This window comes from Bos javanicus, chromosome X, assembly GCF_032452875.1.
Source record: "Bos javanicus breed banteng chromosome X, ARS-OSU_banteng_1.0, whole genome shotgun sequence".
Classification (NCBI taxonomy): domain Eukaryota; kingdom Metazoa; phylum Chordata; class Mammalia; order Artiodactyla; family Bovidae; genus Bos; species Bos javanicus.
In genome coordinates this window covers 95416860-95433931 of record NC_083897.1, presented here as the reverse complement: position 1 = coordinate 95433931, position 17072 = coordinate 95416860, and the positions used below count along the sequence as shown (strand labels likewise).

At 37.0% G+C, this 17072-nt stretch overlaps 1 protein-coding gene across 2 annotated transcripts in view; it reads right to left on the bottom strand.

Moving 5' to 3' along the window:
• Positions 1-17072, bottom strand: part of RRAGB (Ras related GTP binding B) — a 41092-nt gene that overhangs the window by 3838 nt on the left and 20182 nt on the right. For both annotated transcript variants that reach the window (XM_061410270.1, XM_061410271.1), the window contains 5 exons: positions 15480-15702; positions 12983-13078; positions 10705-10827; positions 2113-2204; positions 673-788 (listed from right to left, as the gene is read on the bottom strand). In XM_061410270.1, coding sequence (XP_061266254.1) covers positions 673-788; positions 2113-2204; positions 10705-10827; positions 12983-13078; positions 15480-15702 — 650 coding nt within the window. The remainder of the gene's footprint in view (positions 1-672; positions 789-2112; positions 2205-10704; positions 10828-12982; positions 13079-15479; positions 15703-17072) is intronic.

The window sequence follows — 17072 nt, the reverse complement described above, 5'->3', positions numbered from 1 at the left end:
GTCAAGGCTATGGTTTTTCAGTGGTCATGTATGGATGTGAGAGTTGGACTGTGAAGAAAGCTGAGCCCCGAAGAATTGATGCTTTTGAACTGTGGTATTGGATAAGACTCTTGAGAGTCCCTTGGACTGCAAGGAGATCCAACCAGTTCATTCTAAAGGAGATCAGTCCTGGGTGTTCATTAGAAGAACTGATGCTGAAGCTGAAACTGCAATACTTTGGCCACCCCCTGCGAAGAGTTGAATCATTGGAAAAGACCCTGATGCTGGGAGGGATTGGGGGCACGAGGAGAAGGGGACGACTAGGATGAGATGGCTGCATGGCATCTCTGACTCGATGGACACGAATTTGAGTGAATTCCGGGAGTTGGTGATGGACAGAGAGGCTTGGAGTGCTGCGATTCATGGGGTTGCAAAGAGTCGCACACAACTGAGCCACTGAACTGAACTGATTTACCATTAGTACTAATTTATTTTCATTGTGGTAAAATACACATAAAATGAAATTTACCATTTTAACCATTGTTAAATGTATAGGTCAGTGGCACTAAGTACATTCACAGGGTTGTGCGCTATAAAATAGTTTTTCAGTATCTTCAATAATGTACAACTTCTAAAGCAATTAGTTTAAAGAATATGTGGCTTTGAATCCATGTCAGCTAAGTTTAAACTTACGAATGGAAGGATCAGACATCACGACCATCACATAAGTGTTGGATGTAAAAATGTCAATGAAAGCAGCAAAGTTAGAGTTCCTGACTTCCATGCTCTGGAAAGATGCAGCTAGCTTGCTATAGGAGAAAGGGGAAAAGTGAGTAAAGGACATAAAATAATAGTAATATCAGACATTCTTATCTTTCATGTTAACATTTGCATACCATTATATCTCAATCTACCACCTCATTAAGACAGTTAATCACTAATCTCACTTTGTTTTCCAAGGAAACTCTAATGCCAAATTTAACATGTCTTGGAAAGTGGCCTTGACAGAAAGCAGATTAGGACTTGACAGTGACTGTGAGGTGAAGTGAAAAGTGGGCTTAGACATTGTTTCATGTTGCCAAAGATCTCTCTAATATTTAAGTTTATTCAGTTGAAATTTTCCTATCATTGAGATTAACAACTATACCTTTTGAATATTAGTTATGTTGAAATTCTAGAAATGACCCCATTTCTTTGAAAACAAAAATAGTAATAATATTTATATGCAATTTTCAATTTCTTCTTTAAAAATGTTGGCATAAACATACCAGAAATTTTCAAAGTGTGCTATGGCATTAAAGGGATTACTTACACTTATTCTATTGTCTGAGTATCAAAGTTTTACTACAATAAGAATTTTGATTATTAAAACTTTACTAGATTATGATGTTCAGCCATTCCTACTTCCTACATTCACAATGCTAAGATTCAAACTAGATTTAAACAAAGCTGAGGCAATGTGATCAGACATTTTTAGATGCTCTTCTTTGTACCATTGCTGAAATCAGTACCACACCATTTTTATTATTGTAGTTTTATAGTAAATCTTGGTATTTGATAAGGTAAACCCTCCTTCTTTCTTTTCAAAACTCTCTTGGACATCGTCTGTTTACTTCTTCCCAAATAGTAAAAAAACATCTTGAAAGGGTACTCAGCTTAGATATTTTTCATATGCTTCTTCTGCATCAGTTGAGTTTGCATTAAAGAATATTGTCTTTCACTTTAGTCAAGAAGTTTAGAGTTGAGTTTTTGTCTTGTTTTAAAATTTTGTTTATTTATTTTGGCTGTGTTGGGTCTTCATTGCTGCACAGGCTTTTCTATAGTTAGGGGAGTGGGGGCTAATATCTAGTTGCAGTGCATGGGCTTCTAATTGTGGTGGCCTCTCGTTGTGGAGTACAGGTTTAGTTGCTCTGCAGCCTGTGGGATCTTCCCAGATGAGGGATCGAATCCACATCTCCTGCATTGGCAGGCAGATTCTTTATCACTGAGTCACCAGGGAAGCCCAAGATTTGTTTTTAATATAAGGGACTACGCTGAATAGAGAAGTGGAGTCTACTAAAGGTATTTGAAGCTCTCAAATATGACAATTTTTTCCTGAGATAAATATTGAATACATCACACAAGATCTCTTACCTGCAGCTCAGCTTAAATTGCTTAATAATGTTGCTGATTTTCTCGAATCTGTGGGCATCACGCTGTTCTTTACACTGATAGTGAGAAATCACCTACAAAAAAGAGCAATGCCCTTTCAATCCATGCAGCATTGTCATATCACCCTCTACTACTCCTCAAGCCATTACATCTGTCAGTCTCTTGGTTACCCTGATTTTCAGGGTAGAGTTGGCAACTGGTTTTACTGTTTTCATTACTCTGTCCCATATTCTATCAGTATTTTGCATAAATTCAACATCCCTAAGGATGACCCATCCAGTAATATTTGGTTATAATTTTATTAGAACATTTAAGTATTATCTATTTTGGTTCACTGCTAGCCTTTCTCACTTACTTTAAATATTCATCTTATTTCAATATTTCACAGAATAGTTGTTGATTCAAAAAAAGTACAAATCAAAAAGGAAAAATAAATAAAAATTCTTAGCTGTTCTTGAGGTATACTTAATGTACTTAATTTTAACGAAGGCTATAACCAAGTGATTTTTGGTATTATATTTTAAAATCTTAACTGATTGATTCTAACCTCTGAGGATGTACTATTTATAAATGAAAAATGAACCTATTCATGATGCACACCAATGCCAGCTGAAAATGCATCCCCTAACACTTTCAGATTAATAAAACCACAAAAGTATTCCCACAGGCTGATGTTAAGTTTCTAGTAGGAAGCAAAACTGAGTCATTTGCTAGAAGAATATTCACAGGGCAATTCCCTGAAACTATCTGAAATTTCAAAAACATAATTCCTAGACCAATGGTGGAATAGGTTCCTGTTGCTTGACTTCAAGCATCTCAGTGAAAATAGTCAAAGCACCTAAACACAGTCCTCAAAAGAAACCAAAAGCCACTTGTTATTGTTGGTGAAAAACAGAGTTCATATTAAATTAACCCCTATGATCATATGTGGTAGATGTGGCAGGAAAATACCACTAAGGAGGATTCCATCATGCCATGTGTATCAAGACAGACAGAAAAGCTCACTTGCTTGCTGCTATTCACACTAGTGGGAAAGACAGAACTCAGGATAATGAACTTCCCAGCAAGTAACCCCTGCCTATGGGATGAGGCAGAAGACCCTGGTTAGGTCTCGTTGCCTCAGCTGTACCAGTTAGCAGGAAGAATGAATGCCAAGTATGCTGCCATTAAAAACAATGTTTCTACAAAGTTAAGAGGAAAAACTGCACCTGCATTCTCTGCCCTCTGTTGGCTATAATAGGAAAAGAAACCAGTGTTTGACAGTTTGTCAGCTATATGCTAAACTTTGTACTAGGATTTAATGTTATCATGTCCTATTTTAAACCACACAAAAATTATGATATAGATATTATATCTATTTTATAAAAGGGGAGCCAAACTCAGATTAAAATATGTGTCTATCATATATATGTTGTTTACAAGAGACCCACTTCAGATCTAGGGACACAAAGAGACTAATAGTAAGGGGGTGTAAAAATATATTCCATGCAACTGAAATCAAAAGAAAGCTGGAATAGCAATACTCATATCAGACAAAATAGACTTTAAAATAAAGACTGTTATAATAGACAAAGGAGGACACTACAAAATGATCAAGGGGTCACTCCAAGAAGAAGACATAACAATTGTAAATATATATGCACCCAACATAGGAGCACCTTAATATATAAGGCAAATACTAACAGCCATAAAAGAGAAAGTGACAGTAACAAAAATATTAGGGGACTTTTAACACAACAATTTCATTAAGGACAGATCATCCAGACAGAAAAATCAGTACGGAAATGCAGGCCTGAAACAACAAATTAGACCAGATGAACTTCAGTTCAGTTCAGTCGCTTGTCTGACTCTTTGCGACCCCATGAATCCCAGCATGCAAGGCTTCTCTGTCCATCACCAACTCCCGGAGTTCACTTAAACTCATGTCCATCGAGTCGGTGATGCCATCCAGCCATCTCATCCTCTATCGTCCCGTTTTCCTCTTGCCTCCAATCCCTCCCAGTGTCAGAGTCTTTTCCAATGAGTCAACTCTTTGCATGAGGTGGCCAAAGTATTGGAGTTTCAGCTTTAGCATCATTCCTTCCTAAGAACACCCAGGACTGATCTCCTTTAGAATGGATTGGTTGGATCTCCTTGCAGTCCAAGGGACTCTCAAGAGTCTTGCTCAACACCACAGTTCAAAAGCATCAATTCTTCAGTGCTCAGCTTTCTTCACAGTCCAACTCTCACATCCATACATGACCACTGGGAAAACCATAGCCTCGACTAGACAGACTTTTGTTGGCAAAGTAATGTCTCTGCTTTTCAATATGCTATCTAGGTTTGTTATAACTTTTCTTCCAAGAAGTAAGTGCCTTTAATTTCATGGCTGCAGTCACCATCTGCAGTGATTTTGGAGCCCCAAAAAATAAAGTCTGACACTGTTTCCACTGTTTCCCCATCTATTTCCCATGAAGTTATGGGACCAGATGCCATGATCTTAGTTTTCTGAATGTTGAGCTTTAAGCCAACTTTTTCACTCTCCTCTTTCACTTTCATTAAGAGGCTTTTTAGTTGCTCTTCACTTTCTGCGATGAGGGTGGTGTCATCTGCATCCCTGAGGTTATTGATATTTCTCCCAGCAATCTTGATTCCAGCTTGTGCTTCCTCCAGTCCAGCATTTCTCATGATGTACTCTCATGATGCATAGAAGTTAAATAAGCAGGGTGACAATATACAGCCTTGATGTACTCCTTTTCCTATTTGGAACCAGTCTGTTGTTTCATGTCCAGTTCTAACTGTTGCTTCCTGACCTGTAAACAGATTTCTCAAGAGGCAGGTAAGGTGGTCTGGTATTCCCATCTCTTTCAGAATTCTCCACAGTTTATTGTGATCCACACAGTCAAAGGCTTTAGTATAGTCAATAAAGCAGAAATAGATGTTTTTCTGGAACTCTCTTGCTTTTTTGATGATCCAGCAGATGTTGGCAATTTGATCTCTGGTTCCTCTGCCTTTTCTAAAACCAGCTTGAACATGGTTCACGTATTGATGAAGCCTGGCTTGGAGAATTTTGAGCAGTACTTTACTAGCGTGTGAGATTAGTGCAATTGTGTGGTAGTTTGAGCATTCTTTGGCTTGCCTTTCTTTGGGATTGGAATGAAAACAACAAACCTTTTCCAGTCTTGTGGCCACTGCTGAGTTTTCCAAATTTGCTGGCAAATTCAGTGCAGCACATTCACAGCATCATCTTTCAGGATTTGAAATAGCTCAACTGGAATTCCATCACCTCCACTAGCTTTGTTCGTAGTGATGCTTTCTAAGGCCCATTTGACTTCACATTCCAGGATGTCTGGTTATAGGTGAGTTATCACTCCATCGTGATTATCTGGGTCGTGAAGATCTTTTTTGTACAGTTCTTCTGTGTATTCTTGCCACCTCTTCTTAATATCTTCTGCTTCTGTTAGGTCCATACCATTTCTGTCCTTTATCGAGCCCATCTTTGCATGAAATGTTCACTTGGTATCTCTAATTTTCTTGAAGAGATGTCTAGTCTTTCCCATTCTGTTGTTTTCCTCTATTTCCTTGCATTGATCGCTGATGAAGGCTCTCTTATCTCTTCTTGCTATTCTTTGTAACTCTGCATTAAGATGCTTATATCTTTCCTTTTCTCCTTTGCTTTTTGCTTCTCTTCTTTTCACAGCTATTTGTAAGGCCTCCCCAGACAGCCATTTTGCTTTTTTGCATTTCTTTTCCATGGGGATATCTTGATCCCTGTCTCCTGTACAATGTCACGGACCTCAGTCCATAGTTCATCAGGCACTCTATCTATCAGATCTAGTCCCTTAAATCTACTTCTCACTTCCCCTGTACAAAGGATTTGATTTAGGTCATATCTGAATGGTCTAGTGGTTTTCCCTTCCTTTTTAAATTTTAGTCTGAATTTGGCAATAAGGAGTTCATGATCTGAGCCACAGTCAGCTCCCAGTCTTGTTTTGGCTAACTGTATAGAACTTCTCCATCTTTGGCTGCAAAGAATATAATCAATCTGATTTCGGTGTTGACCATCTGGTGATGTCCATGTGTAGAGTCTTCTCTTGTGTTGTTGGAAGAAGGTGTTTGCTATGATCAGTGTGTTCTCTTGGCAAAACTCTCTTAGACTTTGCCCTGCTTCATTCTGTACTCCAAAGCCAAATTTGCCTGTTACTCCAGGTGTTTCTTGACTTCCTACTTTTGCATTCCAATTCCCTTAACTGGTATTTATAGATCTTTCCTTCCAAAAGCAGCAGAATACACATTCTTCCCAAGTGCACATGGAACATTCTCCAGAACTGATCACATACTGGCCCACAAAGTGAGCCCCACCTGGTAAATTTAATAAAATTGAAGTCATATCAAGCATCTTTTCCCACACAACACTATGAGGTTAGAAATCAATTACAAGAAAAGAAAACTATAAAAAACACAAATACATGGATGCTAAATAATATGCTACTAAACAACCAATGAATCACCGAAGAAATCAAAGAGGAAATAAAGAATACCTAGAGATAAATGAAAATGAAAGCATGATGATTCAAAACCTATGGGACACAATAAAAGCAGCTTTAAGAGGGAAGCTTATAGCAATATAGTCTTATCTAGGAAACAAGAAAAATCTCAAATAAACAACCTAACCTTAAAGCAACTAGAGAAGAAGAATAAAACCCAAAGTTTAATAGAAGGAAAGAAATCATAAAGATAGAACAGAAATAAATGAAATAGAGATGAAGAAAACAATAGAAAAGATCAATGAAACTAAAAGCTGGACCTTTGAAAATATAAATAAACTTGATAAACCATTAGTGAGACTCATCAAGAAAAAAAGAGGAGGGGATTCAAATAAAATTAGACATGAAAAAGGAAAAGTTACATACAGCTGATACCACAGAAATTAAAATAATTGTAAGAGACTACTACAAGCAAATATATGCCAATAAAATGGAAAATCTGGAAAAAATGGACATGTTTCAGTACAACGTTCCAAGATTGAACTAGGAAGAAATAGAAAATATAAACAGACCAATCACAAGTAATGAAATTAAAACTGTGATTAAAAATCTTCCTACAAACAAAAGTCCAGGATCGGATGGTTTCACAGGTGATTTATATCAAACATTTAGAGAAGAGCTGACACCTATCACTCTCAAACTCTTCCAAAAAATCACAGAGGGTGGAATATTCCCAAACTCCTCCTACAAGGCCACCATCACCCTGATACCAAAACCAGACAAAGATATCACAAAAAAAGAAAATTACAGGCCAATAACACTGATGAACACAGAAGCAAAACTCCTCAACAAATATTCTTTCAAGCTGGGAGTTTATTTGATTTCATTCCCTAAGGAAAAGATGAGCCATTGTGAACTGGGAGAAATGGAGGTTGACAACACTAACTAGAACTACTCAAAGCCCTAACTTTTTCAGTTTCCACAGAACTGAAATAGAACACAAAAGCATTTAGGGTATCTACAGCATAGTAGACTCATCTCAATTTTCTTTTCTCTGTGTCATAAAGAAACTTCTTCCAGACTGCCAGAACCTCACTTTTCCTCATCTTACAGTCCGCAATAGCAAGTTTTTACTGAGTAGCAAAAAACAAAGACACAGATCTAAGAAATCAAACATGACACAAACAAATAGAAAGATATACCATGTTCTTGGATTGGAAAATGAATATTGTCACAATTACCATATTCCTCAAGGCAATCTACAAATTCAACACAATCCCTATCATATTATCAATGGCATTTTTTCATAGAACCAGAATAAAAAGTCTTAAAATTTGTATGGAGAAACAAAATTCCCTGAATATCCAAAGCAATCTTGAGTAAGAAAAACAGAGCTGTAGGAATCAGGCTCCTTGACTTCAGACTATACGACAAAGCTACAGTAAATGAAACAGTATGGCACTGGCATGAAAGTAGACCTATAGATTAATGGAATAGACTAGAAAGCTCAGATGTAAATCCACAACCTATGATCAATTAATCTACAACAAAGGAGGCAAGACTATATAATGAAGAAAAGACAATCTCTTCAACAAATGGTGCTGGAAAAACCAGATAGCTACATTTGAAAAATTAAATTAGAACATTCTTTAACACCATACACACAAAAACTCAAAATGGATTAACGACCTAAATGTTAGACTGGACAGTATAAGACTCTTGAGAGGAAAACATAGGCAGAACACTCTGACATAAATTGCATCAATATCTTTTTCAATCCATCTCCTAGACTAATAGAAATTAAACACAAACAAATGGGATTTAATTAAACTGAAAAGCCTTGCACAGTAAAGGAAACCATAAAGAAAGCAAAAAGACAACTCACAAAATGGGAGAAAATATTTGTAAACTATGCAGCTGACAAGGGATTAATCTCCAGGCTTACAAACAGCTCATGTGGTTCTCAATATCAAAAAACAAACAACACATTAAAAAAGTGGGCAGACCTAAATAGATATTTCTCCAAAGACATACAGATAGCCAAGAGGCACATGAAAAAATGCTCAATATCACTAATTATTAGAGAAATGCAAATCAAAACTATAAACGAGATGTCACCTCAAACCAGTCAGAATGGCCATCATGAAGTCTACAAACAATAAATGCTGAAGAGGGTGTGGAGAAAAGGGAACTCTCCTACACTGTTGGTGGGAATTTAAGTTGGTACAGCCACTAGGGAAAACAGTATGGAGGTTCTTTAAAAAACTAAAGCATGGTTGTCATATGATCCAGCAATACCACTCCTTGGCATATATCTCAATAAAAGTATAATTCAAAAATATACATGCATCCCTATGCTCACAGGAGCACTATTCACAATAGCTAAGACATGGAAACAGCCTAAATGTCCACTGACAGTGAATAGATCAAGATGTGGTACATAAATATAATTGAATATTCAGTTCAGTTCATTTCAGTCACTCAGTCATGTCCTACTCTTTGCAACCCCATGAATCGCAGCACACCAGGCCTCCCTGTCCATCACCAACTCCCAGAGTTCACTCAAACTCACATCCATCCAGTTGGTGATGCCATCCAGCCATCTCAGACTCTGTCGTCCCCTTTTCCTCCTGCCCCCAATCCCTCCCAGCATCAAAGTCTTTTCCAATGAGTCAACTCTTCACATGAGGTAGCCAAAGTACTAGAATTTCAGCTTTAGCATCAGTCCTTCCAATGAACACCCAGGACTGATCTCCTTTAGAATGGACTGGCTGGATCTCCTTGCAGTCCAAGGAATTCTCAAGAGTCTTCTCCAACACCACAGTTCAAAAGCATTAATTCTTCGGTGCTCAGCTTTCTTCACAGTCCAACTCTCACATCCATACATGACCACTGGAAAAACCATAGCCTTGACTAGACAGACCTTCGTTGGCAAAGTAATGTCTCTGGTTTTGAATATGCTATCAGCTTTCTTCACAGTTGAGTTAATATTACTCAGCCATAAAAAAGAATGAAATAATGTCATTTGTAGCAACATGGATGGACCTAGAGATTATCATATTAAGTGAATAAGTGAAGTAAGCCAGAAAGAGAAAGATAAATATCATATAATATCATTCATATATGGAATCTGAGAGAAATTATACAAATGAACTTGTTTGCAAGATAGAGACTCACAGACTTAGAGAAGGAACATGTGATTGCCAGGGTGGACAGGTGGGTGTAGGGATAGATTGGGAGTCTGGGATTGACACATAGATAGATGCTGCTATATGTTAGAATAGATGGCCAATGGGGACCTACTGTACAGCACAGGGAACTCTGCTCAATATTCTGTAATAACCTAAATGAAAAAAGAATTAAAAAAAAAGAATAGATCCATGTATATGTAAAAAAAGAAAAGAAATGTGTCTAAAATCACCAAGCTTTGGTAGAGCTCAGAAACAAATTTACTGTGAGCTACTCTTAGGGTTATATTTATGCAGCTGATCAGCAATTACTTATGCAGTTCTTGTGACATGTCAAATGAGTTTTTATTACTGTTATTAAACATTTTACTTATAAATATAATATTGGGTTTTTCATACTCCCTCACAGCCATATACACAGTAGGAGATAATATTATTAAGTTGAATTTATAAGAAAAATAATGCCAACATACCTTTTTGCCCTTTCACCTCGCCATCTGAACTCTTATCTATGCCATTGAGTTGACCATTACATCTCTTCCATGTTAAAAGTTTTAAACTGTTTTGGAGAAAGGGGTGTGATGCAAGTTTTCTCAAAGGAAAATACCCATCATTTCATAATAGAAGTCAATGGGAAATAGGAATTATTTAAGGCAAATGGACAATTATTAACAAAATAATCTAAATTCTATAGTAACAAATACCTGCAAATGTCTAAGTGATACTAATTATTAAAGACCAACACATAAAAGAACTCCTTTCAAGTTACTTGCTGACAATACTACTTCATAAATAAAGCTATGTATGCTGAAGTAATGACAAGAAGGAAAACGAGTGTTTCTGACAGTGGCAACATATTCTCCATTGCTGAACAGAAGAAGGTGAGTGTGAAATACATCTGCACAGCAGAAAGTTCTTACCAGAAAAGTGGCTCTCTCAAATAGAAGTACTTCATCAGCCTCAATAATTTCAGCAAAATTCCTTAGGTTCATTTCCAGCTGCTGGACATTGGGGATCAGCTGATAAACAATGCTGGACCAAGCCTAACAGAACAGAAGCACAGTGCAATATTACTAACTGGTAAACAGGCCCAGATCTTTGCAAATGAGTAAGTATACTATGGGCTTCCCTGGTGGAAGTATACTATAATATATAGAAAGGAGAATATAGTGATAATTGAGTCCTCAACAAATTCTAGTAACAAATATAACACAAATGACGTGAGAAAATGAAACTAATATTTATTTTTGTTGTTCAGTTAGATTTTTAAAAGTTTCAAACACTTATGAAATGCTTCTTTCCACTGATAGTTAAAAATCAACAAATACTTTAGTTCCATCATATTGCCTTAGGGAAAGCTGAAAACTCTGATTTATTGGGCTAAAGAACTTCTAATCCAGTCATTCAAATAGATATCTAAGACCAATAGTGTAGATTGCTCTTAAGATCAGAACCTAATATTTACATACATCCAAGAATCAATTTAGTGTAAACACCAGAGCCACATAGAAAAATGGCCCCTCCCCTCAATGGAATAACATACAAGAGAAATTACAAGAGAAAATAGTGGCTTTATTTGAAAAGGCTTATTGTCAGCTGTATAAATTATTGATCTAATCAAATTAAAAGTGGTCCACTGTGTGTTTGCCTAAAACTGATTTCATCCAGAGGAGTATGACTATAATAGGAATTTAAATTAATCATACCCTCCCTCTATTTTCTTAAGGCTCTTTTATTTGAATTTTCATTATAATATTCCTTTCAATTTCATTCCAATTTGTCTGGTAGAGTGTATAATCTTCTCTCCCCTACTAGAGCACAGGAACCTGGTCTTAGTTATTTGTGTGTCCAACAGTATCAAGCAGATATGCAATGAGTGCTTGTAGAATAAACCTTAATAAATATAAAAATTTATGTCAGCTCTATGTAACATTTATGTAAGAGATGTAAGAGCCATGTTTCTGTTCCAATTAGTTTTATTACTTAGGCATGGGGGTTCAGGTTCCAAGTTCCCAGGTCGGTGTTAATGTCACTGCTGAATTTACCTTGGAGAAGGCACCAAAGCTAACCACAGCAGAGACATTGTCACTCACAGCAGTGTTGTGATTAGCCAATTGTCTTTGGTCGTGTTATGTATTGCCATCCTTCACACCGCAGTTGGTTCTTATCAGTGCGTCATGTCCATCCTTATTCACGGTTACCTGTTCTATGGGAATAAGGCTTTGAGAGAAATTCGGCCCAAATTAATCTAGAACAGTATTTCCTAGACAGGTATCTCAAAATGATCTGTTATTAGAGTGAGGCTGGGTCAACATAATATTGGGAAAAATTAATTAGTTAAAAAAATAAATCAGTGGTTATGTTTTAAAGTCCAACTGTTTTTCTCCTTGGCAAATCAGGTTTCTGTGCTTTTGGTTGAAGATACTTGTCAAATGTAGTTGATACTGAGGCTGTAGCTATGAGTCACTGAAAAGGATGCTTTCCTACCCAGACTTGTCAATGAACACCAGAAACAGTCTGAAGGAAAGGTCTGACCACAGAAGACCCAAAAGAAGCCAGTCTTTCAAATCACTAAATCACTGGGAGAAAGCAGGATAAGGAGCCTATGTGCCAATGAGGTAATTTCAACTTCATCCATAACACAGCTATTATTGTAACCTTTACAACTACTATAAGCAGTGTGGTATCCATTCCAGCAATAGGAACAATTTCTTTGGTTGAAAGAATGCTAGTCTTTAATTTTGCATGAAAGTTGCAGCTACATGTCTCATTCTAAGACTCCCTTCTCCAATTACTCCCCTAAATACTGTTCTTCTATTGCCATCCAAACTTAGACAGACTAGCTTATATCCTGTAGAGGTACCTGAATATTAGATACAGTTCCAATCAGCATTGAGACCAAAACAGGTCAAAATGGATGATGGCCAGTGAAACCTCTACTGTCATGAAGATCTGCATCAAATTAATCAGGACCAAACTGGGCTAATTCAGTGTGATCTGGTAGGTATGTCGACCCAACCTAAAATCAAAACCAAAATCTCTTAAGGTTAAGTTGGATATTTTTCAATGTATTGTAGATAATTTCTTCTTTTAGTTCAACACATCTAGATTGCTATGAAAGGGTCTAAAATCTTTTAGTTTTGATAATACCTTTCTAGTTTTTTTTCATGCTCTTTAAACTCAGGGAAACATACACACCTTATAGAGAGTTTCATCCCAGATAGATGTCCGGAAGCAAGAGCATTCCAATGGGCGAGACAAACGCCTCAGATCTTCTTCTCGCTCTTTAAAAATCTGAAGTAAAAATACCAATATACTGATCAGCATACAACAGCTATCTTCTCTCACTGCAATCTGAGGTGCAATATTTCAAAATATTTTAAACAGAGGTATTTCATTTTCCACCAGAGGAATTTTTAAATGTGTATCTTGCTTTACAGACTAGGATGGCAGAGATGATTTCAGGTCAGGTCTAAAAAGTGCAACAGCTACTAGAATTCTTCAGGACTGTGCTGCTTATTCTGAGTACTCACTGAGAGTACTATGTTGGAAAATAAAATTCACCATATAGAGAAATCTTAATAAAGGATACCTAACATTCCAAATCACCCAATCTGAGTCACTTTTAAGATAACCATACCAATATCAAGATTTTATCAATCAAAATACTTAAACTTGTATAGATATGTTTCTCTCTCATACACACATGCATATATTCATACATATTATTTCTATACAGCCTGTATTTATTTGGCTACATAGATGTAACAACTCATTACACACAAATCTATCTATCTATATATATATAGACACACACACACCCATATGCACATGGAAAAACATCAATTTATACAAATATAAATACATACACAGATATTTTCCAGAGCTTGCATGAGTGTATGTTCAACATTGTGATGGATAATTTTATATAACCAATTTGACTAGGCCATAGGATTCAAACATTTGGTTAAACACCAATTTAGATGTTGCTATGAAGATATTTTTAATGAGATTAATATTTAAATCAATAGACTTAGTAAAGCAGATCCCCCTCCATAATATGAGTAGGCTTTATATAATTGGTTGAAGGCCTTAAGAGAAAAAGACTCCTGTTTCCCAGGAAGAGGGAATTCTGCCTTCCAGACTGCCTTCTGACCCAAGCTTCAACACTGACTCTTTCCTGGGTTATCAGCCTGCCTGTAGATATCAGACTTGCCAGCCTCTGCAATCATATGAGTCAATTCCTTAAAATTAATTCATTCTCTCTCTTATTCTCACATACTTCTTATTTGTTCTCTTTCTCTGAGGAACCTGAGTAATACACACACATATAAGGAAACACTTTATTTTGCTTGAAATTGCTATTCACAGAACACCCTAGCCATTTTACTCTAAAACTTCCAAGTTTGACTCTTTAATGAAAGAGTATACTTCTGTTAATTAAACTTAAAATCCCACAAAGAACATTAATATATCTTTGGGGATATTTACATAAGCATTTAGAAAACATTAAGTTGATCACTAAAAATTATAAGTACTTAAAAAATCCATTGGAATGCTCTAGGATTTTCTGTGGTAAATTGGGCCAGGGAAACAAAACAGAAAACCCTAAACTAACAAACCCTCACAATCTCAAGGCCAAGCTACATACAGAATTTTCAGCTGAATAAAGAAAAAATTAATACTTAGTGAGAGGGAAAAGGAATTAGAAAGGATAGAAACTCCAAAGTCCTTTACAGAGTCAAATACTGAACTGTCAAGTTGTTTCTAAAAGCCTGGAAGTTAACCCAGAAACAACAAAACGTACGCAAATACTGGAACACTGAAGGCAATCATATAACTAATTATGGAAAAAAGTATTCTTGACCACAGTTATTATCAAAAAAATTCTTAAGCTAAAGGGGATCCTTAGACTCCTAGGTTCCAACCCTAGGAGGAACCTAGGAGTTCCTAGGAACCGTATTCCTAGAGGAACTGTATTCTTCTATATCACCAGTACATTTTGAAACTGCTTTCCTCAACTTTATTTATTCTTGGAAATAGAGAATCTTCACTTTCAGCTTAGACTTTAAAATCCAATCTTCTCATTTTATATTGAGCAAACTAAAGCTGAACTGTATTTGTGACTTGCCAGTCCTGGGGTCTCATAGCTAGCTAGGAGTTTGCCCTTTCTACTGTGTCTTTTCTGGTTTAATCTTTGTGTACTAATCCCCATGGTAGAAAAGAAGATAAATATACCATATCAGTGCAATTATGAGGTCTTGGAATTGTGCCTAACACTGTGTAATTGGCATTTGAATTGGTGCATACCAGTTTCCAAGGTCAATCTAGAGACAGTTGTGACCTTTCTTCATCTCAACCCTGGTGGGTCTTCTAGCCTTGACAATAACTGTCTGTTCTGAAGGACAGTAAAACAAGGGCAGCAAATATATTTTAAAAATATATAAAGCTGCTTAGTGATATCATGTGGTTAGGATCCTTTCCTAAATTTGAACATCATTTGCTAAATAAACATTATCTTTCCCTTACCAAAGAAGGTTTGTTTGTGTTTTTAAAAACAGATGTCAACTTTATTTTGAAAGCCTATACTGAGAATTTTTTTCCCTAAAAGTGAATGGTACAAATTTCCCTATATCTCTACAAAAGAAGTTTACAAAGCACATCAATCATTTAGTGCATCACCCTTTCTACTTACCAGGTCTCGTTGATCCTCCTGTACCAGATCCATTTTGTGCACCAAGCAAAAGATTTTGGCATCTGGAGAATTCTGCAGAATGGCCTCCAGGCATGATTGGTAATAGTGCATGTCCTTTTCCAGTTCACGGCTTTCCACATCAAAGACATAAATCAAAACCTCCACATTTCGGAATATGTTGTCTCGTTGGCTAGTAAAATAATTTTCCATGAAGGTGTCCTGTCTAGGGGGTAAAAGAAAATCTAGGTAGTAAGCAAATATCACTTAATCACTCCTATTTATGATCTATTTTTGTTGGCTTAATCAATGTGAAAGATTATGCTAACATTTCAAATTAAAAGGCAAATGATAATAAACCAGGATGGGCTCACTTTCTTACTTATTAGGCCACACCTTGTACCACATTTTGCCCCCCTCCTTGTGTTCCAAATATATTTGACCTTCTGATAGTTCTAGAGACCCATGGTCTATCCACCATGCTATTCAGTCTGTCTCACATGTCTCATACTTTTACACCTAATTAATGGCTACTTTTTCCACTGGATTTCAGTATAATCCATACTTCCTCACAGAAACCATCCCTGCCCTCACTGACTTGGACAAATCCAGTCACCACAGACCCTTATACCAACACATTGGTCTTATTTGTAACACTCACCACAAGTGTGATATTACACATATTTGTGTGAGTTTTTAATTAAAGACATTCAATTCCCTAGACAGCAGGCTCCATGAAAGGAGGAACTATGGCCATTACTACTTGACATTGTTTCCCAGCTTTTAGCACAGAGCTTAGCACAGAACAACTAACACAGAGTAGTTGTTCAATGAATATTTACTGAATGAATAACTAGTTACACACTCTAAACTATATGAAAATGGCTCCAAGTTAATTTTTTAGTAGATTTTGCTCTTTGCTTCTTAAGCTATATACAGCTTTCCAAGAAATTCTCAATTACCAGCTACTAGAAGAAAAGAGTAGTGTTTTGTCCTGAACAAACAAACAAACAAAAAAAAAAATCAAGGAGTAGTATCAACAACATGGTAGAATGAAAAGCTACCTTTGTCTCTCCCCTTTTATCTACAACCAGTAAAACATTCACAACTCAGCAAAGGTGTTTTTGCCAACACACCAGGATGCTAGAGAATTCCACACACCCACACCTCTAAAGGTGGATGGACTGGAATAGATAAAGGAGGCAGGGCCTAAGGAACAGTAAAAGTACTACCTGCAATTCTGATTCTCTAATCAGGGCAGCTAAGCCCACAGACCCATATAACCTGGCAGCAGCAGGGTAGGCAGCGCACACAACTCCAGCCTCCTGGCTGCAGTGACACCCATGACCACAAGTAACTATACAGTAGCAGGAATGGGGGTGGGGGCCCTGTGTCTCCAGCCACTGAGGTTCCTAAGTCTCCAGCCCCCTGTTCTTCCCCAGTAGCAGCAGAGCCTATGAACCTTAGAAAACCAGATAGGGAAGAGGTACTGGTATGAACTTGGCTCCCCCTACCCCTTCCCCCTGCAGTGGCAGAGCCTATGACTCAGAGGATACTGGAAGCAAGGGAAGAACCACCATCCAGGTACACCATGAA